This window comes from Rhynchophorus ferrugineus, unplaced genomic scaffold, assembly GCF_030347505.1.
Source record: "Rhynchophorus ferrugineus isolate W39M unplaced genomic scaffold, kcgeb_rfMv2 rfM6, whole genome shotgun sequence".
NCBI lineage: Eukaryota > Metazoa > Arthropoda > Insecta > Coleoptera > Curculionidae > Rhynchophorus > Rhynchophorus ferrugineus.
The window spans coordinates 28,026,003-28,052,119 of NW_027472585.1; the positions used below are offsets into that span (position 1 = coordinate 28,026,003).

At 29.9% G+C, this 26,117-nt stretch overlaps 2 protein-coding genes across 6 annotated transcripts in view; both read left to right on the forward strand.

Annotated features, from left to right (window-relative positions):
- Positions 1-602: 602 nt before the first annotated feature.
- LOC143197882 (glycerol kinase 3) lies at positions 603-5,484 on the forward strand. Of its 4 annotated transcripts, none has more exons than XM_076406664.1 (11): positions 603-876; positions 930-1,403; positions 1,908-2,123; positions 2,177-2,287; positions 3,287-3,386; positions 3,478-3,634; positions 3,694-3,899; positions 3,952-4,089; positions 4,154-4,243; positions 4,343-4,381; positions 5,244-5,484. In XM_076406664.1, exons 1-11 carry the CDS (start codon positions 802-804, stop codon positions 5,345-5,347), a joined length of 1,710 nt encoding a protein of 569 aa, XP_076262779.1. In that variant the 5' UTR covers positions 603-801; the 3' UTR covers positions 5,348-5,484. The 4 variants fall into 4 exon arrangements, with proteins under 4 accessions (XP_076262779.1, XP_076262782.1, XP_076262778.1 ...); XM_076406663.1 differs by having other exon boundaries at positions 609-876; positions 3,952-4,093; positions 4,158-4,243; XM_076406667.1 differs by lacking the exon at positions 4,343-4,381.
- Positions 5,485-7,988: 2,504 nt separating this feature from the next.
- Positions 7,989-26,117, forward strand: part of Alk (Anaplastic lymphoma kinase) — a 68,969-nt gene continuing 50,840 nt past the window's right edge. For both annotated transcript variants that reach the window (XM_076406654.1, XM_076406655.1), the window contains exon 1: positions 7,989-8,287. The gene's annotated coding sequence lies outside the window, so the exon portion shown is untranslated. The remainder of the gene's footprint in view (positions 8,288-26,117) is intronic.

Here is a 26,117-nt window from a genome sequence, read left to right on the forward strand (position 1 = left end):
TTTATTTATTTACGTTAATATATTTTAGTTTAAATTTATAGGTTATATATAAAATTACGCTTAAAAATTAATATTACTAAAAGTTATCTATTATTGGTTTCATATGTCATATAAGACCTTACAGGTAATATTTCTGGTAAACCCATAACTCTGTATATAACTCAAATTTTCTTCTTAGTATAATTAGTTATCTATGCACAAGGCGCAAATACAATATAATTTTTTACTTTTTATTGAAACTTTTTAAAAGAAATCTATTTAAAAAGTTATAAATTTATGCCAGATTACTTTTTGTGAGATGATAACAGATATAGATATCTCTTCCTAAATAGCTATCAGTGGTGACATCTTTAAGAAAAGTTTTTTAAATAAGCTATATTATAGACAGAAAGTTCCAAAACAAAATATTTTTAAAAGAAATCTATTATAAAGACTACTTTTTGTGTTAAGATCCAAATAATATAGATATATGTTCCTAAATATCTCTTAGTGGTGACATCTTTCAGATAATCTTTAAAATAGGCTATATTATAGGCAGGAAATTCCAAAATAAAAATATATAAATTGTATATTTATATTTTTTTCTATGATTTATATATTTTAATGTCAATTACATTTCTTTATTAAAAACGTTAATGTTTTTATAAAATCAGAATGAACAAATATTAAAGTCATAGTTGTGGCAACATAGCAATAATGTAAATATATTAAGGTTATATCAATTTTAAAAAATGGCATTAAAAATAAGTTCAGCGGAATTTGATCTTTATACTTAAAACCTAGTTCATTAATTGTATCAAAATGAGCATAACTCGTGAGAAATATGGTCCCTTAATAGGGGCTATAGATGAAGGAACATCCAGTACTCGGTTTTTAGTAAGTTTTCAGTTATATATTTTGTATAAACATTATGATTTACTTAATAACAGGTATTTGCTTCTAAAACTGCTGAGGTTTTAACTTATCACCAAAAGGAAGTACCTCATATATGCCCACAGGAAGGATGGTTTGAACAAGATCCAATGACAATACTTCAAGCTGTTAAAGAAACAATTGAAGTTACATGCGATAATCTTAAAAAACTCAATATAAACCATGAAGATATTGTTGCTATTGGTATTACTAATCAAAGGGAAACTACTTTATTGTGGGATAAGCTTACGGGTAAGCCCCTTTGCAATGCATTAGTTTGGATGGACATGAGAACTTCAAGTACAGTTGATGAAATATTACAAAATGGCAAAAAGTCACAGAACTTTCTTCAAAATGTTTGTGGATTACCTGTTAGTACTTATTTTAGTGCTTTAAAAATTAAATGGATGATGGATAATATTCCTGAAGTGAAAAAAGCAATGAATGAGAATAGGTGCCTTTTTGGTAATGTTGACAGTTGGCTCGTTTGGGTAAGTTAAGTTAGTTTAAATCATTATTTAGTCACTTCATGAATATGCTAGAATAATATATTTCTTAAAATTAGCAAAACTTGAAAAATCTTACCTTTCCTATAATGTTTATGATGGCTATTTTATTTGTTTATGATCTAATTTAATATGAATTTATTTCAAAGACTCTAGAATATATTTATGTTGAAAAAAATTATTAAAGTTTTGTTATTGCATAAGATCTTATAAAGATGGCATTGAAATAAGAACTCAAATATCAATATATTTCAAGATCAATATAATTGATATATCATCTAATATTTATTCTTTTTTCTTTCTATTTTTATGAATATTTGGAAAAATAATTATCTAATAATAATACATTATCTAGATTTTTATTTTTTTTTTTTTTGTTAATATGAACATTTTAATTATAACAATTCATATAAAATTCAATTTGAAATAATATATATATATATATATATATATATATATATATATATATATATAATAATTTTATTTCAGAATTTGACTGGTGGTGTTAAAGGCGGGTTACACATAACTGATTGTACGAATGCTTCTAGGACAATGTTGATGAATATTGAAACTTTAAAATGGGATCCACAGCTATGTAAAATTTTTAACATTCCAATGAATATCCTTCCAGAGATAAGAAGTTCGTCCGAAATCTATGGTTATATTGCGGAAAGTCTGATATTATCTGGAGTTCCTATTTCTGGGGTATTTTTGACCATTTAAATATTTTGTTTGTTTAGTAAGGGGTTTATTGTTAGGTTTTAGGAGACCAACAAGCGGCTTTAGTTGGACAATTATGTTTTAACATAGGCCAAGCAAAAAGTACTTATGGAACTGGATGCTTTATTTTATATAATACGGGTACAAGTGTGAGTATCACAAATATTTTATTTTATCTAATATATATTTAAAATATCGCATATTATAGTGAAATATAAAGTTGAAGGAAAAGTAATTTTGGTTTTTCTTAATAGATTGCTATAAAGTCTCATATCTTTAGTAATGATTTTATAATGACGAGTAACAGTTCATAGAACATTCTGAATATAAAGGTAGCATCATTCATTTACTCGGTCCACAAGTTATAACTCTTTGGAAATGGAGATTGAGAGAGAGAAGGGGAGAAATGCAGCACAATTATTTATGGTGATAATTTGTTAAATGAGCACCAGTGTGTTTTTTTCATTTTCATTTGGGAAATTTCGATGTTAAAGGTGAAACGTGCTATAGCTGGCGAGTTAGTCAATAAAATTCTTAAGGTAAACCGACATGTTTCATCTCGGAACATCACTACAGAATTAAATGGACCATAAAACAGTCTTGAACCATTTAAATAAATCTGGGTACTAAAAGAAACTCAATATTTAGGTTCATGGATTTGGTTCATTTCAATTTCGTAGATAGTCCATTACATATAACAATAATATGCGAAAAACAAAGAAGTTTCACAAACGGTTGCAGAGCTCACATTTGCGCCAAGGAAGGTGGTAGTAGGTGTTTTATTCATAAGCTACTCGAGTTGGTGTAATCATTAAAGTAGGCTATATAAAAAACTGCCAGAACTCAGAAGAATAATATTTTCCATCATGTCACATCTCTGTTAATAGTGTAAAGGTAATTTTAAAAGAAAATGTGAATCAGAAGGTCTTCTGTAACAGAATTATGGGTTTACCAGAAAAATTACAAAAGATCATATACTATTGATCAAAACGTTACATTTACCATTGATTAATATTTAAAATTTATTTTGAAAAAAGCCGACATTACTTTTTTACCAATCTATTTCAAAATGCATTTAAATAATTTATTTTTTATTCTAAAAGTTCATACATATAAAAAAATAAGTTCATTTTTTATATTTCTTAAAGATGGTACAGTCATCTCATGGCCTTTTAACAACAGTTGCCTACAAACTGGGACCCAATCAGTCGCCTATATATGCTTTGGAGGGTTCAGTAGCTATTGCAGGTTGTTTAATTTTTAGGTATATTAAGTCGAACTAAAATATCAATTTACATCTGCCTTATAACAGTTTAAATATGTAATAATGTTTTATTAGGTATATCTATCAGATGGTTAAGAGATAACTTACAAATTATCAAAGATGCTAGTGAATCAGGAGAGTTAGCACAGGAAGTGGGAGATACAGGTGAGGTAGTCTTTGTACCAGCTTTTTCAGGATTGTATGCCCCATACTGGCGAAAGGATGCTAGAAGGTAAAATACATTATTTTCTTTTATATAAAATATCTAAGTTCATGTATTGTGTTCCGTAGCGTCATATGTGGTTTAACAGAAGAAACCAAGCCTGGGCATTTAGTAAAAGCAGCACTGGAAGGCGTATGCTATCAAGTACGTGATGTTCTGGAGGCTATGTCATTAGATTGTGGAATACCATTAAAAAAACTACTTGTTGATGGCGGAATGACCATCAATGATTATCTCATGCAAATGCAAGCGGATTATTGTGGAATTCCAGTTGGTTGGTTTTCTATTTGCCAGTGTATAAAAATATTTTAACAAGGTTTTTATAGTAAGACCTACAATGTTGGAAACAACAGCACTGGGTGCTGCTATAGCAGCAGGTAGTGCTCAAGGAGTAGAGGTATGGGACGCAAAAAAAATTCAAGCTACACCTAATGATATTTTTGTACCATCAATCTCAGAAAATGGCAAGTTTTTGTTTAACAAAAAGTTATCATATTCATTTTCAATCTTAAACTGGTTTTATTTCAGTGAGAGATATGAAATACACCAGATGGAAAATGGCAATTAAACGGAGCATGGGTTGGGCTGTTGAGGATACAAGTAATCATCAAAAATCATGTGAGCATTTGCATTTGTTTTTTAAAATTATTTGGTAGTCTTAATACTGGTGACTGGTAAAAACCATCAATGTCCTTAAATATTTTGTTTTTGTGTTAGATTTTTCCCATCTATCTTTTGATGAGGATCCCCATGCAGGTGTGAACTTTTCTTTATACTTTTGCAACTTTATTTGGTACACCCATTATCAAAATATCCGACTCTATGTACTGTGATCGAAAAATAGTATGACACAAGAATCATCATGTTCGCTATGAATCCCACTTTTTTTATTAAACTGTCATCAATTCATGTATTTCCGAAATTATAGGATTTTTTAATCACGGTTGATTTTTTCATCACAAGGTTTCACAATATCATTGATTTATAAAAAAATTGTTGTTATTCCAAACTGAATTATTATTCATCATATCACTTTGATTTAACCTCATCGGATATCGTTAACAAACGGCTTGGAGGACATCGATTGAGGAGATTAAAACCTAAACATGACTGAAAAAAACGAACAAAATCCTATTATATATTCACTACGTCCAAGAAGAATTATCAATCCAATGAAACCTTATTATTTTTTGATCACACTGTTTTTGATTTAGCACGATGATTTATTTAAAAATATTATTTCAACATAATAATATATTTTTATTAAAGATATGCTAAAACTGTTAATAGATTATTGTTCTGTTATTTAAATTTCAAAAATGTATTATTATTAAGAATTATTAAAGGAGGTATTAACGTATTAAAAATAATATTTTAATCGGGGTAAATATATTTTGATGATGGCCAAGGTTGAATTAATTTATGCTGTTTGCTTATCCACACACAATTACATCCATATTAAAAACACTTCTGTCCTAGCTATATTGTGGTAGTGAATTAACATCTCACACAAGGAAATAACACCTCATATATTAGACTGTTTTAATACGGCCAATATCATTTCAACACAAGAAATAAATATGGTGCTCATATGTTATTCTATATATTTTGATTTTAGCTGAAGAAAGTATAGCATCATCGCTGCCATGTGGGCTCTTTTTGTTTGGAACTATGATGACTCTAGTAGTAGCCCAGTACTTAAAAACTAGAGGCTTAGCTTAAAAAGCTTAGTTTTTAATTAAAGATATTTCTTCATAGATGACTTTGTACTTAATTTTTTTTTGGGCTGTGGTTAAAGTTGTGTTCTTTATTTGATAAATATATATATATTGTAAAATGAAATAAAGGAATACTTGAAACTGGTATTATTATTTACAGCCGATTATTTGTATAATAGTATGTCTGTATTTTACTATCATTTGTATAATAGGATCAATATTGTTGATTTACTATCAGTTTCCATAAATTGAGGTCTTGAGACTGATAGGGTTTTATTTGTTCATCAGATGAGTTCATAAATCTACATGGAGACCCTGAATTATAATAGCTATAATTAACATAAAATAACTTATGGTTTATATTTCAGCATCATTGTATATCTGTGCAAAAACGAATAGGTGGTATCTAGGGAAGAGCACGAATACAAAAGTTGGCCTTCATGTTCTTTGTCTTTCACCAACAACAAGCTTAATATTATAATCCACCTTCCACCTCGTTACAAGTATTTTTCGGTGGAGATGCGGAAGTCGTACCACTCGAGTGCTGTTTTTTTTTTTGTAGTTAATGAGAGCCGTCGTTTATTGATAACCATTAACTAGAGGCTTTTTTAAATACACTGAAATACAATTTCTTAAAAATCATTTAATATTGTAAGTAAAATTGAAGAATGCTACCTAATGGGGTACTAAGTAATAATCTGATGTTTTTACTATTACAAATATTTTTATGATATATTTCAAGTAACTGAAGTTACTTACTTGTTATATACTTGCTGTTTTTATGACATTTTTTTTCATTTAGTTGCATATATTTATTTATTTATCATTTATTAATAATTGAGAATAATTGTAATAATGGTTTAAAACTATATAACCGCAAATTAAACTTTGTAAGGGACAGGTGGTTTTCTTTAATCTAAACACTGAAGGTCTTTTGACACCCTACTGAATATATCAGCTAAACAATTTTTCACATTTTATGTAATGGCAATTTATCAAATCATCTAATATCAAACATATATTCCGACCTATAAAATGGAAATGTAGCAAATACCTTTTTTAAAATCGCTATATGAAAATCTTTTATGGAAATAGAAATATAAGATTGCAATTTTTTATTAACTTAATAAATATCAATTGTTTTATACAGTTAGCTATTTTCAATAATTTTTGTTTAATTCAGGAGTATTTTAGAATACTTCACATACCTCAAATTTTGAGGCTAACATCAATTTCAATTTTTTTTCTTGTCTACTCGTATGTTGTAAAGAGAATGTTAAATTCGGCTTCATAAATAATTCCCTCATTTTTTGCAATTTATTGATGAATAAGTCAGCCTAGTTTATTGTAAGTTTATCAATTTGAGTCTATATATATGCTTCAATATTGTGGAGATGATATTAATTATTACGGAGGTAAATATTAGGTGTTTTCATATATTGTGATATATATTTTTAACTTTAAAATATTGAATTTATCAAGTAAAATTGGTACCATATATACTTATCAAAATACTTTTATCATCTTCTACCCACCTTTCTAACAACAGCGGTACCGTGTCAACGAATGATCTTGATTTGATAGAATGGATGAAGATCATGGATCACTTTTCGAACTTCTTCGTATTTCGAAATCGGTATGGCAGCAAAGCCATTCTACATCGATCTGAACAAGTGGTAATCAGAAGGAACTATAAGTCAATTCATGTTACAGCAATTTTTCCTTCTATTGGATCTTTCTATCGCTTTCTATCATGCTATGCTCCAAAAGTTCTTGAGTGTAAGCTTGAGTTCAAAGGTTCTTGAGTTTTTGAGTGTGAGCTGAGTTTCAGTTCAATCAGTCTAGCAATTTGTTGTTAAAACTTCGTGGATCCTTTAGGACGTTCTTTGTCATTCACGTTCATTCTCAAAAATCATTGACTCCAAAATCATCACTTTTAAATGATTGAAAAGAAAACCGACAATTGAATTATAAAGGAGCAGCAAAACCATAAATTATCTAAAAATTTGATGGGCTTCGGCAGCAGATTTCTTTAAAAAGAGTAACGAATGTCGAAACACTGAGCGTTCCATAATTGACCTCTATATACACTAAATAAATCAATAATACTAAATGCAGAACTGTTATTTTATGTACAGAACTGTCATAACCATCGAATTGAACAGTTGTTTACATTTGTATCTCTATTGGAAATAATAGGTATAGAAACATTTTTCTATTACAATACATGTGTAAATATGTTGTGCAGAAGTATCAGATAAATCCGTTGACATCATTTGTAGAAACATATGGAATCTAATTATTTTCTTCCTTCCCTAGGAGTTTGTGGACAAACCTACCCCAATATGTTCTATGTTAAGGAAATTCACTATGTGATCATTTTAACAAAACTGTTATATTTTAAAATAAATATTAAACAATACTTTAGATCTATATATTAAGTGTTATTAACATGTCAGTTGAGAATTGATCGATATAAATAATCTCAATGCTATTTGGACAAAAATAACCCATCTGGAGCCCTCGGATTAAGTCGGAATCCTTGACGTCGCGCGCCCGCGGTGTCACAGCTTCCCGTCAGATGGTGCCCGGTCGCCGTTCGAGATATTTTCCATTTTCCAGCATCAAATCTGGATCCCGAATCCGTACAATAAGAGAAAAATCGATAGCGCTTCACGTCCCACTCTCTCGCCCCGTTCTTTGCCAAAATTCGACGCGCACACAACGACGTATGGGTTGTACCAGACTACGATATTTTTACCTACGGTGGCCGTTCGTTCGCATTTGAAAAATATCTACACGCGATCGCGATTTCGTCGGCTGGTGATTTCCAGTGTCGCAGTATTTTGCTCGCCGGTTCCGTTTCCAAACAGATCAGGAAAGGGCTCCATTTAAAATGCCACTTTGGATACGTATGGTCTAAGTTTTCTATCGGCACTTACAGGTATTGTTCAAAACACAAACCTATATTAGATATTTTCCTGTTGTTGAATGTGACCCTCTTGATCAAATTACACTTAACTTGCCTGCAATGAATGCTTTCGCCTTGTTCTTTGAACCGAATAATAAAGGGCAAAGGATGATGCTTACCTCCCATTTTCAACCCGGTTCTGCAGCATTTTTTACTATGAAATTTAATAAAATGTAGTAGATGTTTAACGAATGTTTGTCTGTTAAATTTGATTTATTTTAGCCTTGTACTCGTAAATATTTTGCTGTGCTGTTATGGGCAACAAATACAGCATATTGTAAGCATAATTTAAAAAACAGAGTCACGATACGATATAGCTTTAAAATATTTCAAAATAAAGCGAATAGTCAACTAGTTATGTTTTTATTTCATTTCAATTCCAATGAATGTGTCAAAAACTCTGGTTTTGCTGGGAATGTTGTTTATATTTTAGCGCCGGTTGCAATTAGGAGTGACAACCAAATACTATCAATACACGTCAATATCATTAAGTAGATATAACATACTATGTATTATCCCATTCTTCGTAATTACATTGATTTTACGTACTTTTCATAGTATATTTTATACTGTTTGTTGAATTAACTTCATTTTATTTCGCATTGCTCTTTTTTTTAAACCTGAAGAGGTAAAGGACGACGTTTATCACCATTTTTTGGTAATTTAGTTTTATGGCATTATTAGCCGTGAATTTTGATAATACTTAATGGGCGTTTATTTAATTTGATGTTCTTTTTGTCTTGTTTGTCATTTTTTGATACAAATACCGCATGGAATAGCAAGAAAATGGAACTGGAACCATGGTACAATTAAATATGGTTAAAACTGGTTATGTTTTTATTTTGTTTTAGTTAAAATAAATGTATCAAAAGCCACTGTTTTGCTGAGCATGTTTATATTTTTAGTGCCAGATGCAATCACAGGTGACAACCAAACAATATCAATACCTGTCAATATTATATATAGTTAGCTGTATTAACACTTTTGTGTCTTGGTACTTGCAGTTAACTTTGTCAATGGAGCGTTTAACTAATCTATTTTATATTATATTAATACAGTAATCCGCATTATGAAAATATAAGTAGACACCTTGTTAAAAATAATTAGTTATGATTTTCTAATTTTATAATTAATTTTAAAGAAAGTGCAATACTTTATTGTCTATATAGTTATAATGATTTATTATTACCTTAAATTAATAAGATTGATAGTTACTTTTTAGCTGCATTTTCCTTGCTAATTACGATAATAAAAGTAAAATAGGTATATGCGTATTAATGCCACTTTAGATACATATGATCTATGTTTTCTATCGACACTTTATTGGTACACACAGGTATTGTTCAAAACACAAGCCTATATTAGATGTTTTCCTGTTGTTGAATGTGACGCTTTTGATCAAATTACACTTAACTTGCCTGCAATCATTGCTTTAATAAAGCCGAATAATAAAGGGCAAAGGATGATGCTTACCACCCATTTTCAGCAACCCAGTTGTGTTTTCTACTATGATTTTTGATAAAACTTAGTCGTTGTTTAACGAACGTTATAAATGAATAACGATTGACGATAATTTGATTTATTTTACACTGGTAAATATTTTTCTGTGCAGATATGGATAACAAATACAGCATATTGTAATCATAGTTTAAAAATCAGAGTCCCGATACGATATAACTTGAATATATTTCAGAATAAAGCGAATAGTTAACCAGTTATGTTTTTATTTCATTTCAATTCCAATAAATGTGTCAAAAACTGCGGTATTGCTGGGAATATTGTTTATATTTTTAGTAAGAGTGACAACCAAATACTATCAATACACGTCAATATCATTAAGTATATATAGGACGTTGCGCATTATTACTTTTTTTCGTAATTACATTAATTTTACTTACTTTTCGTAGTATATTTTTTGTTAAACCTGAAGAGCTAAAGCACGACGTTTGGCACCATTTTTAGTAATTTAGTTTTATAGAATCATTAGCTGTGAATTTTGATACAAATACCGCATGGAATGACATAAAAATGGAACCATGGTACAATTAAATGCTTTGAAATATTTTGAAACAAATCGTATAAACATTAACTGGTTATGTTTTTATTTTGTTTTAGTTTAAATAAATGTATCCAAAGCCACTATTTTGCTGGGCATGTTCATATTTTTAGTACCAGACGCAATTACAGGTGACAACCAAACAATATCAATACCTGTCCATATATATAGCTAGCTGTATTAATCATCATGTATATATCATTGCTTTCGCCTAGTCCTTTTAGCCGAATAATAAAGGGCAAAGGATGATGCTTACTACCCATTTTAAGCAACCCAGTTGTGTTTTCTACTATGATTTTTGATAAAACTTAGTCAATGTTTAATGAACGTTATTCATTTAAATTTAATTTATTTTATACTGGTAAATATTTTTCTGTGCAGTTATGGATAACAAATACAGCATATTGTAATCATAATTTAATAATCAGAGTCCCGATACAATATAATTTAAAAATATTTCAGAATAAAGCAAATAGTTAACCAATTATATTTTTATTTCGTCTCAATTCCAATAATTGAGTCAAAAACTGCGGTTTTGCTGGGAAAATTATTTATATTTTTAGTATCGGTTGCAATTAAGAGTGACATCCAAATACTATCAATACACGTCAATATCATTAAGTAGATATAGTACACTGTGCATTACTATTTTTTTCCTAATTACATTGATTTTACGTACTTTTCGTAGTATATTTTATATTGTTTGTTGAATTTACTTAATTTTATTCCTCGCCTTACATGCCTCGCTAATTATCATAATAAAAATGAAAAAAAAACAACAGATACTGTAAGCACTATTTAAAAATAAGACCACGACATAATGTAATTTTAAAATGTTTGGAAACAAAATGGCTAGCATGGGTATGTTTTCGTTTCGTTTCAGTCTCAATAAATGTGTTAAAAGTGATTGATTCCTCATGAAATATTTTTTATATATTGAGTATCGGTTACAATTAAGGAACGAGGAAAACAAAAAAATAATTATCAATACTTGTTGCTATTATTATATAACAGATGGGCTGAAAAGTCCCGGGCCTAACACACGCTTTTGCAGTTTGTACTAACCTTCAAAAGAAAGCTGTTAGAGTTTCATGATATTCTACTCATAAGTTTGTGAGTTATTGTGCTAAGAGTGACACTACTTGGGTTATTTTCAAAACAATGGATCAACAACAATTTTGTCTTGTAATTTTACACTGCTTCTTGATGCGAAAAAATACTGTTCAAGCGAAGCAATGTGTTGAAAAGTGTTATAAGGACTCCACTAAATCGACATTTTTTTCCTAAAATAATCAGATACTTAGGTATAGTCGTTCAGTGCAAAAGCCATTCAGTTTGCTTTTTAAGCACTAACTATAGCATATAAGACCTCGTAAAAATGTTGTAGACAATTTCTTCTATGCTATAATGGTTAAAACGATTAGCTCCCAAATGGAGATCGTGGGTACTAATCCCGGCGGTGACGATAACTTTTTGTTGTTTAGTTAGCAACATTTGTCAAATCACCTAGGCTGGGTAGCGGACTCTGGGGTCTGAAGCGCTCTTTATTTTCAATCATTCTGTCTTTATTCCTATTTTTCCTCATATGGGCTGCACCTTTACTTGGCCTATCCATTGTAATATTAAATAAAATAACTGTGTAATTTATTGAAACAAATGTATAACACCAAAAAGTGAAAAAATATTTTATTTGAACAAAAAAATTGAACCGACTTCAAAAAGTAAATAATCAACTTAGTAAATGTTAAAAAATAATCAAACTTTTTTTGACTTGATTTTTGACAAAAAAAATATTTTAAAATAAAATATATACATTCAAAATATGTACATGTACTTCAAAGTAGTCAGTTGGTAGTAGTTAAAATAATATTGTAAATAGATAAATAGGTTCAGGTAGGTATTTAGCTCTATACAATATACAATCATATAGTTGAAAATAAAATACGTGTAGTAGTTAAAATAAGGTTTTTAATTATTTTTATTTAGTTATTACAACAATTATTTATGCATATATGTTCATGCTTTTTTAAAATGTTTTTTTTTTGTACTAAATATCTAAGTTTGATAATATTTAATTTTTAGTGAGTTCCTTATTTATTTTTTGAAGTCGGTTCAATTTTTTTTACTGTGTATTATCATTATTCATCTTTTTTATTTAGTTTTATAACATTACCAAATATGATTTTCGATAATACTTAATGAGCATTTAATTTTTTTTTGTATATATTGTTCTATACAAATGTTTCATAATGTACGGCGTGGAAAAAAAGAAAATGGAGTCACAGTACGATATAGCTTTAAGCTATTTTGCAATAAAGCGTATATTTAACTTATTAAGTTTTCATTTTGTTTTAATTTAAATAAACGTGTCAAAAACAACTGTTTTGCCATATAGGTATTCATATTTATAGCGTCATTCATATTATAGGTGTCAACCAAATACCTATTAATATTATGACATAGATAAAGGTTGCTATGTTGACACTTTTCTGCCTTGGTACTAGCATTAACTTTGTCATATAAGTGTTTAGCTAATCTGTTTTATTGTAAGACAGTGATCTCCACAAAAATACTAGTAAATACCTTGTTAAAATTCACAATTTTCTATATTTTGTAATTACTTTCAAATAAACTGTAATATTGTTATTATCATTCTTTACTTAACCATCAGGTGTATCTTACTCGCCTATTATCATAACAGAAATATAACTAAAAACCCCAATGAACGTTGATCGTTTTACGTATATGTTTTATGTAAATCGACGAATAACAGATACAACATATTTTTTGTTTGAAAACAAAATGGATAATAAGGGTATGATTTTATTTCGTTTCAATTCGAATAACTGTGCCAAAAGCGATTGTTTTCCCGTGGACTGTTGTTTACATGTTTAGCATCGGTTACAATTAAGAACGACAACCAAACATTATCCATACTTGTTGAGATCATCATATAGGTGTGTTAACATACATAACAGGATCCAATCATAAATTACAGTAACGCATTTTCAATATTTGTCTATATCATTATGTAGACATATATTGTATTGATTCTATTTTAGAACTTTCTGATTTAGTTAACTTAAAACATTTATAACTTTAATATTCTTGTTTAATAAATTGTTGTATCATAATTTTATTATATATTATAATATATGTATTATATTATAATATAAAGTTACATTATTTTTGTTATCTGCAATTTAATAATTTTAATAACTTTATTACAACTTTATTCAGTTTAGTTGTTTTTTAATATTTAATTAAACATTTCGCTTGTATGAGATATCAGCTTATTCAATTATGGAGCATCACTTCCTAGACATTTTTACCATTTCCCTGGTGCTCGTGTTCATATATATGTACCTTTCCATAAAAGCCGTATATTATCAACACATCAATTACGGTATAAGAACGTATTTCTTTCAAACAGAAGGAACTTGGAATATTGCTTTCAGATTTTCTATTAGTCTAATGTCTAGCTGATGTGGTAACCCTTTCAACATTTAAGCTCTTTTCTGTCTATAACTGAGAAGGTGTATTGTCTTTGTATGTGAATTAATTTTGGTTGATTTGGGCGACCTCGTCTTTCAAGTAGAGCTTTACTACCAAATCGTTTAAATGGCCGAATACAACTGACTTACGTAAAACAGTCTGCAAAATGTTTTTCACTCCCGCAAATGTTCGTTAGCTAACCTGAAAAAGTGAAGGCATTGCAACCGCATTACATTACGCACAACTATTAGACTGTGAACTGAGCCTTGTTTTTAACAGTAGCTTTCAAGAATATTAAAAATTATTAATTTCCATATGCAGTAACGAGGTAAAATTATTTATTATGATGATGGAATGTTTTGTATATTTTATTTGTTTTACTAAATTTACTATATACAACAAACCGTTTTACAGAGGGATGTGGATTGTATTTTTAACATTGGTATTTCTATTTTTCCACACACAATATGTCTGACTTAGTATTAATATAATAAGTAATTTTGTTTATTTTATGTTTTTCATGTGAATTTTAGTTAACAAGATATGTGCGGTTCTCATACATGATCTTTGATACATTTCTCATAAAACCATGACCTGATCCATGATCCACCATGATCATTTCATAAGTTACTTCACCGCCAACTTAACTTCGCCATTAAAAGGGGTTTGTATACCGGAACTTATGATAATCGATGGACAGGGAAAGGCCAGGATTCGATGGTCATTGCATTAAATTGTCATACTTAATTTTTGTCAACTTACTAAAAATGTGTGAGGTGTAGTGTTATCGTAACGCCTTTCCTATAGACCTATTCTGGCTGTCTTTTAACCTTCAGCTCTAATCCCATTCATTATTGATAGTAAAAATCTAATTAATAGTTAGGTTAGGTTCAAGAAGCTCATAATAAGTAATTTCTTTCCAATCTTACCAAATACTTAACATCACCATCAGTCAATTATCTGGTCAATCATCATTTTCAGTCTCAAAAATGACCCGATTTTGTTGAGTTTTAACAGCGATTCACAATTAGCTGCTCGAGCTATTAAATTTGTCACTGTTAGTTCATGTGAAACCCAAGTATCGAATTTATTATGATATCAAGTCTTATGCTAAACGATTTAAAAATATTTTATGGTCCAAACTAGAAACTAATAGCAACAAAAACTAGCAAACCTATTATATAGTCTATCCAAAGTAGCAGTGAACCTATGTCATCTCAATTTATGACGTTAAAACGTCGCAATGTTGCCGTATCAACCCTGAGTTTTAGTTTATTTTGGCTTTGATCTATAACAAAATTCTAGTTTATATAAAGTAATGAAACAAAAAAAGTTATTAAACATAATATATTTTAACATTATAGTACATCTAATGCATATATTATCGAATAATTTAAACTACAGTTAATTATACAGCCACAATAGTTTATGGGTTAGAGTTGTTTTATTATATTTACATTTACTCTCCCCACGAGGTAGAGTTCTAGGGGGTGTTTATATGTAATGATATAGCCTGGAGGCCTAATCCACCTAATTAACAATTATATATCCAATTAATGTATTTTACTTCCAGAGAGCATATTTACCTTTTTATGTTTAGTTCTTTCGTTGGTGTGTTTCCTTGTCAAGTAATTTTTATATCCCTTTTTTTTGTTTCTTTTGTTACTACCAATGTACACCATTCTTGATAAAATTAATCACTTAATACTCTCTAATGCATTTACCACATCTACAAAACATTTAGTATTCATTCTCTCCTCATACGTTCTAACCTAATCCTCATGTATAATTTTGAACAATTACACACATATCTATAGCACATAAATCTCTTTTACACTCTACAATACAACTTCTTACAGTTATTGTATATTAAATGTATACTCGCCTTTAGTTGTTTCCACTCCTATCACCCTGAATCATAATCCCATATTCAGAAAGTTTAATTCAAGAATAACTAAGCTAATTTCAGTTAATTTTCAATCTAACTCACATTTGTGCAGGATTTGTACAGATCTTTTGTCAATTTTTCTTCAATGTGTCTGATCAAGGTCATCTAAACCAAAGGTGTTATTAACCATTCCAACTCAACAATTTCAAGAACAATATATCTGCAATGAATTATTAATAAATGTTATTACTAATAATATCTAATCAATTGTTATTCCAAAGTTTACTTTTTTCTTAATAATCTTCATTGACTACCTTGAAAAACGAAGGATCATAACCAGCGACTATTACATAGCGTTATTGGATCGTTTGAAAGACGAAATCGGCGAAAAACGGCCGCATTTGAAGAAAAAGAAAGTGCTGCTTCACCAAGACAATACACCGATAAAACGATGGCAAAAATCAATTAATTGGGCTTCGAATTGCTCCCTCATCCACCGTATTCTCCAGATCTAGCCCCCAGCGACTATTTCCTGTTATCAGATCTCAAAAGTATGCTCGCTGGGAAGAAATGTTCGTCGAATGGAGAGGTGATCGCCAAAACTGAGGCCTATTTTGAAGCAAAAGACGAATCGTACTACAAAAATGGCATAGAAAAGTTGGAGAGTCGCTATAATCAGTGTATCACCCTTGAAGGGAATTATATTGAATTAAAAAAAAAACTAGTTTTGCTAAAAAAATATGTTTTACTATGGTAGGCCGGGGACTTTTCAAAGGCTAAAAGCCTCAACATTTGTATCAGCAAATACCATAGCAAATGCCATCAGCGAACATAATATCAGTGAAGTAGTTCGATAGTAAAGTTAGTTCGGTTAAATAAATTATTAGTATATGTTAGTTGTTTGTGTATATGTTTTATTTTATTGCATGGAATCATGATAAGTATTCAAAAAATAATTTTAACTCAACAATTTCAAGAGCAATATATCTGCAATGAATTATTAATAAATGTTATTACTAATAATATCTAAACAATTGTTATTCCAAAGTTTACCTTTTTCCATAAACTTTTATTGTCTTAATAATTTTTATTATCTTCTTGCCATAAGTGACCCTTCTGAAATATCCATGTCTCGTCTAAATACACAAATTGATATAATAAGTCTTTTTTCATTTTAATATATGCTTTTAAAAATTGTATAATTTTAAAAAGCAATGTCTGTATTAAACCTCTTCGTGGGTTACTTTTAGACCATTCTATATGCCTCAAAGACCTTATCTCATAGCTCTAAGCTATCGATGGATACTTTTCAGGCAGTTTCCTCTGAAATAATTGTATTAAATTATGTTAATATTGAAAAAACTACCCACTGTTCATACATTTCATATATTTGATATCTGATAGAGCTAACATCAAGCTGATCTTGATTCGTCATCCGCTTCGTATGAGGACCTTTTCTCTTAGGAATCCAAGTTTATATTTTTCATTTTTTGAGTTATTTTAATGACCGTGCTAATATTCAGTGCAACTGCAACACTTAAAACATACTTTCAATAAAACCAGTTGGAACTTGAACAGTAAAAATGTTTAACTTTTTAACAAATTTTACTGGCATGAAGGAGCCTCCATTATCTCGTTCCTGTCCGAAGTAACTTATTTAGAAACGCAATCTGTTCTATCTGGCTTCGGCCCTTCAACTACGTTTGCTGGTTTATAACCTGTAGTTGTTATAATTAATATTTCGAAGAATTTTGTATACATTTGACAACCAAACGACTTTTATAAGCTCATTCGTTTATGTGTTCGAACGTATCAGACAGCATTGTATCTCTTTTCAACTGGAATAAAATGTGAAGGAAAATATTGTCTGGTTCTAAACGAATTTACAAATTGCAGCATGCAATATATTAAACATCTTCATGACGTAAGTTCACTGCTTCTTTGGATAGATTATACCATTGGCCTTCACTTAAGCACTCGTTACCATCACTGCTGTGCAATTTTTGATAGGTCAGCGCCGAATTTTTCACTTTTGGGAAGTAAAAAACAAAATATGACAAAAATGACCTTTTGAAATCTCTTTAAGAGCGGTAAATCTTAGTTAATTAAACAAACGACGCTACCTTTACATATGGAATGTTTTATAGACCTTTCAAAACTGCTATAGCATGTTTCATTAAATAAGAAGTCCTACAAATATGCTTCTTTAATAACTAGATCAACTAGAGCTTATTTTATTATCAAATAAAATATACTGAATTGAAAGCTTAATAACACTTGTGTTATTGAGAATGCATCACTGGATAAAATGATAGAATATTGTTATCACCTACGCCTTATAACACTTCTATCTCTGTAAAAGCTAACTTTTGTTAAACACGAACGAATTCGCAGTTAACAGGTTTTATTTAACTGCTTATTGGCAATGGTGTTATTTTTATTCATGTTTAAGTTTTTAAATGTATATCATCATCATCAATTCATAGTTGGTGCTAACTGTAATATTGTCCAAGCCTTGAAGCCATAAAGAAGGCAGAAGGGATTACAAAGTAAGATTTCAAAAGAGCGGATTTTTAGTTTGTGTTGTAAGATTTTCTCTATTTCGCACTCATCATCTAACAATAAAGATAGACAATAATAGATAAACAAAGGCTCCTCCATTTCAACTGATTTTATTCTACCGACTTATTACTACAGTTATAAATGCCACTTTTTTCCTCTACTAATACCTAGAGCTTCAACTCCTGTACTTACTCTGACCGAATCCCGTTGAAATTTACAATATCAGACGATCCGTTAGTTATCAATACTTTAGTATTTTTTCCACTAATTCACAAAATATATCGCTAATTGAAAAGTCCCCGGCCTAACACATAGATGGCGCTACTAGAATTAAATCCATATATTTTTTAGTTAGCCCTAACCATCAAAAGATGCGTATATAAATTTGACAGCTGTCGGGTCATTAGTTTGTGAATTATAGCATTTTGAGTGAAACAACTTTTGTTATTGCGAAAAAAAATGGATAAAAAGGAATTTTGCGTGTTGATAAAATATTGCCTTTTGATGGGATAAAATACAGTTGAAGCAAAATATTGGCTTGATGCCGAATTTCAGGACACTGCCACAGGAAAATCAACTATCAAGGATTGGTATACTACGGTATACGTAAGTTTAGACGTGGTGTGGACAATGGACGTCCAAAAGAGGTTGTTACTGACGAAAACATTTAAAAAATCCAGAAAATGATTTTGAATGACCGTAAATTGAAACTGAATGACATAGCAGCATTCTAGAGATATCAACTGAACGTGTGCATTATATCATTCACGAATATTTGAATATGAGACAGTTCTGTGTAAAGTAGATGCCGCGCAAAGAAAGTGCTGCTTCACCAAGACAATAAACCGTGTCACAAGTCAGTGATAACGATGGCAAAAATCAATTAATTGAGCTTCGAATTGCTTCCTCATCCACCGTATTCTCCAGATCTGGCCCCTGCGACTATTTCCTGTTTTCAGATCTCAAAAGTATGCTCGCTGGGAAGAAATTTTCGTCGAATTAAGAGGTGATCGCCGAAACTGAGGCCTATTTTGAAACAAAGGACAAATCGTACTACAAAAATGGTATACAAAAGTTGGAGGGTCTCTATAATCAGTGCATCACCCTTGAAGGGAATTATGTTGAATAAAAAAAACTAATTTTGCTAAAAAAATGTGTTTTATTATGGTAGGCCGGGGACTTTTCAACTGAACTGTCATTTAGTGCGAACTATATCATGAAGAATGCTAAAAGCCTCAACATTTGTATCAGCAAATACCATAGAAATACCATAGCAAGTACCATAGCAAATACCATTAGCGAATAGAGTATCAGTGAAAAAGTTAGTTCGATTAAATAAATTGTTAGTATATGTTAGTTGTTTGCGTATATGTCTTATTTTATTGCATGGAATCATGATAAATATTCAAAAAATAATTTTACGTGTTACACTTCGATAATTAAATTTCACGAAATCAACCACGAAATGAGAAGGGTAAACACATAAATAACTATAATAAAACGTTTAGAGCTCCAGAGGCAATAAAATTTAAGTAGCGATGCCATTTACAACACCCACGGAATACTGTGTGGGTTGATGCACCATAGATAGGAAGAAATAACAAAACATATAATGCACCAATAAAATGTCACGCATTCATCAACACAGTCAATGCGTTTTAAATGTAGCGTACGTCAACAATTCACACAATGAAACATTTCGTTGTGATTTCTTCTTGTACCTGTTCTTTTCTTTTTTATTAGAATAGTAAAGAGACTTTGAACTTTGTAATTGTGCGGTATAGTAATTAAGGGATAGATGTGAATAAATGAAATATTACTATAATTTAAATATTTTTCAGTTTATAATATCATTTTTATTGATCTTTCATGATAGATGAAAAATTGGCTGACTCTAAGAAATCACGACAAATGCACTAATTATTAACAAGATACGTATTTGAATACTTTAGTTTTGCTGTAGTAAACAATGATAAGACATGAGTACCAAAATTATTTGGTAACGCGTATAGAACAAAGCTGTACAGGTGGCCACTTCGTGAAAATGTATACTTTAATTTTCTATACCAACGTTATGGACAAATATAATGAGCATCAATAAAAATGTTTGGCGATCTAAAGGCTGAGAAATAAATTAATTTTACTTAATTTCCAAATATTAATTGATTTACATATTCATTACAGATTATTGGTCTATTGGTAGGCATGAAATCTGGATTTATGAAATTTTGCTGTTTTTTGCGTCTGTTAGACAGCAATAGATCATCATCATATGAGAAAGGTGTAGTCAGGACAACAAAACGTGCCCTCTGTAATACTTGTGAACCCACCGGACGTTTTGTTGCCCCCTTTTGACTTTAAACTTAGCCTTATTATGAACGTGGTCAAATCGCAAAGGATCAGTTTTTTATACTTAAACAAGTTGTTTCTAAAACTATCATACGCAAAAATAAAAAAAAAATCATTCATATCTTGATTATTCTTACAAAATGTGAGCAACACGAGCGACGTACAAGGAGAGATAGAGCGAAACTAAGATATAGGGAAAATTAAAAGAGGATACCAAGGATTGTGAGACGAAGACATGTTGAGTGATTACTGATAGACCCAGCGCGTTAAACAGATTCCAAGAAATATAAAATACTCAGTTCATTTCTAATTTATACTTTTTAATTTAATACATGGCCGTTAATAACCAAATATAGTAAAATAATAAATGTACTAAATATTTCGAAAACTAGAACTAATTTTAAGAATCTGACTGCTGATTTGGATTCAACCCCACAGCTTTTGGTTCCTCAAATGGTGTATATTTGTATTATGAGACGCTCTGAATTGAATTTTCGACATTCATTACTCTTCTGAAAGAAATCTGCTACCGAAATACATCAAACATTATTAGGAACCTATGGGGATTGAACAAAAAAGGTCAGAAGACAATGAATTGAAAAATTACTGGACGAAAGGCCATGATAGACTCTCAAAGTAATTTTATAGAGCTTAGCAGTTGATGAATCTACTGTTCACAGACATTTATATGTGATGAAAAAGATCTAAATAGAGGATAAATGATTATCATACGAATTAAGTGAAAATTTCACATCGAACTTTTGAACATTGCTATTTGTTCTGGATATAGTTTGATTAGCAAGGTATAGTATGTTTTGAGTAGTTAAATGCAAATGATACTGCAGATGTCTACCGATATCAATTGAACAACTTGAAGGACGTAATGTTGCCAAAGGAATTTCAACAACGCTCAACCACACGTTACAAGAATTGTATACTGTTATAGTTCAAATAGAAAGTTCTGCCTTATTCAGATTGATGCAGCATGAATCGATTATTGAATCCTTGTCAAACCAACATCATTCATTCATTATAGTGTCAGCGTGTTATCAGAGAGATTGGAAATAAATAGTTATAGAAATGATGGAAGATATATTAATTGATATTTATTGTACCAATTTTTGTCGATATGTCCTCATCATTTGTTTTCCCATAATTCAGACAACATGTAAATGTTATAAATATTTTCAATCTATAGTGCTTCACCCTTACATTACTTCACTCACTTGTTTGAAAAATGTATTCTTTGTAACTTGCTAAGTTAGTGCTATTTACTTTTTGGATTTTAATATGTATTGCTCCTATTTTTTTCTTCTCCTGCTCCTCCTCTATTTTTTTGAGAAGAGACCAACAATAACAAATTGCATGTTTGAAAATCATATTATATATATAAACTCTTGCTGTGAAATAGTATATTTAAATATAACTATAAATAATATAACTTATGAGATCATCATCTTCCAAGTATCTCTTAAGAAAGAATTTGACTTTTTTGAAAGTTCTATATACAAACAGTTTATAGACACACTGTATCAATAAGTTCTATTATATTGAAATCATTCAGGAAGTATAGCTTTTCGCTTTACAATAAATTGGTTAACAATTTCATGGCAATATTGCACGAGTCAATTGTACTAAAGAGCCCGAAGAACCAGTTCTCACCACGATTAGATTTTGTCATGCTTTTGAACGGTTTCAGTACTTGTTACATCTCTTAACATACCTTTCATTCCGTGTTAAAATTGATAAGTATTTTTAGACCAATGCAATAGTACTTTTTCGCCTTATATATATATAATATATATATAATATATATATAATATATATATATATATACATATATATATATATACATATATATATATATTTATATATATATATATATATATATATATGTATATATATATATATATATATATATATATATATATATGTATATATATATATATATATATATATATATAAATATATTTTAAACTCCTTTTACCAACTAGGGGTTTATCTCGACTGGACCTACAGTTTAACGTGGGCTCCGTACCACGGTCTTCAGCATTAAGCCTACCGACTGGCGAGTGACCAACTTTCATCCCACAAGACATCCGGTTTTACCCAGCTTGGTTACTGGCGTGACTGGGATCATTTTCCTTGTCCGATTTTACACTCTTGCCTAGGACAATCACAAATTTTAAACAACCACAAACATACCTTTACGACCAGTCCCAGCAGGATTCGAACCCACGGCTATTGCAACAGTAGAAGGACCGTCCTATCGCCTTTACCACTGCGCCACCAAGCCGTCAAATAAAATATATTTTTAATAAACCTTTGAAATTTGTCATTTCAGTAACTAGGCTGTGTATGACCGAATACCTTCCACGGTAAAATTCAGATTGTTCAAACACTTATTTAGTAGTTTATTTTTTAATTTCCAAAATTATTGCGTTTTAGTTCTATTTTTGAAGCAATTTAAAGAGCGTGAATTTGAAAGTTCTTCAGAATAAGTTAAACGCAAATTCGTTTTCCATTGAATCACTCTTTTTAATTATAGAAATTAAAATGCTTGGTATAGTAGTTTGTAGCACGAATAATTACTATATGCTATTTTGATTGAAGATTATGTATCCATTTTTTTAATTATATTAGAATTTAGAATATTATTAACTTATTCGCTTAACATCAGTGTAACAACGACGCGCAATACCTCACACCTATTGTTTTTCCTTTTTCTTTGTAGATATTATATAAGGAGCGTCCCAAATAATATAGTATATCCGACTGATTCCAATATCTTTACATTTTTCAGTGACGTGAGTGTTCGTCTTCTAGCTCGTTTTTTCCTGTGTATATGTAAATTCACATATCGTCCATCGCTCTGTGTAATGCAGAGACTATTAAAGGCTGTAACAAAAAAATGTTTTCAAAATTGATAACATAATTGCGATTATTCTCCACTAAACGCAAAAGTCGACTATATAATCCATTTTTCTCTTAAAATGCTGTATCATTTTGATTCGTTGTTTACACAAAACAGTAGAGCAGATGCCAAGCCTTCGGTAAAGTGGGACACGATGACATCGAATACAACTGAGCAAATAAATTACCTAGACAAATGAGCCAGATTCCCCAATTCTCTCTCTTTGATTCGCCTTAAACTAAGATACGGCGACCATTATTCATAGCTAAAATCCATTACTGCGGTTATACAACAAAGTAATATCCTTGGACCAATATACCTGTGATAATTCTAAATAAATTAACAGTTACATTCGATCATACTACAAAATTATCGTATTTTAACTCAAGTAATTAAAAGTATATTGTTCTGAATGATCTGCAAATTATGTTAAACGTAAATCATTTCTTTAATTATAGAAATTTAAAAAACCACCAAAGGCCAAATCTGGTGGGTACGGAATATTATAATAATTTACATTTTTACGCTTAGTTGGGATCTTATGTTTCCAAACTAAGTACGTATATGTGCAACTACGTTCTATTTTGATTAAATATTATGTAGCCATTTATTAATTGAGAACATTATTTATTAACTACTCATTTATTGTTTTTTCTTTTTTCATGTATATGATTTCAAAAATATCCCAAAAATATGGTATTTCCAACCTATTCTAATATTTCACTTGATATATACTTGTGATAATTCTAAATGAACTAACAGTTACATTCGTTGATGATACTACAAACTTTGTAACTTATATGTGCATAAATATGCATCACATTACGGACTGAGTTAGGAAAATGCCAAATAAAATTACACACAATAAAATATTAGAACCTGAAACGATATAAAATATATTTCGTATTGAATTTCTTTCAGAAAAAGAGAGATTGATTGCTCTATATTGGCCTCAATTGGCTACAATTGGCTTTTGAAGAATTTCTTGCGAAAGTACATGGATATTTTGGAATAATATTGGTTAAGCTCTAGTAGCCAACTGTGGTAATTCATAAAGTAATTCACAAACATATTAATACAAAGTCCTTCATAGTATTATTAACGCTCCATAATATATACAAATTGGGGCCATCCGGAAAAACCCAAGAGTACTCAAAGCCAATAAGGAAATTAAACGATTTACTGAGGAACACGAGATACATAAACATGGGAGCTATAATAACTTGAAAACAGTGAAGGTATCTGGAGTTTGAAAAGAAAAAAAATCAGAATCCGACGGATCATGTTCTTCTATCAACTCAGCTTCACTCTATTTAGGTGTTAAACATTTTATAAGGAAAACAAGATACTGTGGCAGTTTCAACTGTTTTAACTGAGTTATGAGCAACAACAACTTTTATTATACTTCAAAAACTGTATTATTTCACGAATTGAAAGGGTGACTTGTTGAATAGCTATACAGAATGATACTGAGGGTTTCAATATATTCTAACATAAACCAATCCTCTATCCTTAGTCGTTCCACTCATCACGCCATTCCGTTGAGTACATAGTCTTCGCAGTCAGTACCGTATCGGTCGTGCAATATAACAAGTATTCATTGTGTACATACACCATGGTGTGGCTCACACAGTTGTGCAACATCTTGTTCTGGTCTGTTGGTTATTTTCGTTAGTTTATATATCAAGCCTTCGTGTCAAACTTTTTCGAGGGCTTGTGCTACCTCTAGGAAAATTGCAAAGCATATATTTTTTTATTCCAAGGAACTTTTACTTTAAATAATCCGTTATTTTATGGACCTGATCAATTGTAAAGTTGTTTTGTCTGAATTTAATTAACAATAAATACATAATCACTTGATAAATACAACTAAATATAAGCTTTAATATATGTTTAGTGAATTGTTATACTTACTAAAGACAAATAATTTATAATATTTTATCAATTATACGTATACAATTTACATTTTTTCTTGGAACTTATTGATAGGTCCTCGAATGTACAACATACTTTTATTTTTGAAATCGTTATAAATGTTTCTTATAACATTTATAAGCTCATTTTTTCAGACAAGTAATATTCTATAATAATGTAAAATGATATTAAACTAAAGCAAAGAAACGCCGTAAAATATATCATTATTTATTAAAGCCAGAAAATGTTTTCGAATAACAAAAACTTTTAAGCGCCCTTTTGCTGTTGATCGAAAGGACGATGTTTATGTTTCTGTACTGCGTTTTCCCATATTTGGAGAATGTCAAAGGGCAAAACATTCTATTTACAATCCATTTTCCGACTTGCTTGTTACTGTTTACTGTCAACATTGAATATGTAAGATTTTTTTTCGAATAATTTCTAGCGTCAACAACGATAACGTAGTCTAACCTATGGATTTGGTTATTTTAAATATATTGTTTCAATGAATATTAATAGAAAGTATTCATTTTTAACGCTTTAATTTATTTTATATAACATAGCAGTCTATAGTTATATATATATATATATATATATATATATATATATATATATATATATATAT

Coding starts and splice junctions, on each gene's coding strand:
- LOC143197882 (XM_076406664.1), top strand. CDS start 802: ATGAGCATAACTCGTGAGAAATATGGTCCCTTAATAGGGGCTATAGAT. Junction 3,635..3,693: donor TGGCGAAAGGATGCTAGAAG/GTAAAATACATT, acceptor TGTGTTCCGTAG/CGTCATATGTGGTTTAACAG. Junction 4,090..4,153: donor ACCATCAATCTCAGAAAATG/GCAAGTTTTTGT, acceptor GTTTTATTTCAG/TGAGAGATATGAAATACACC.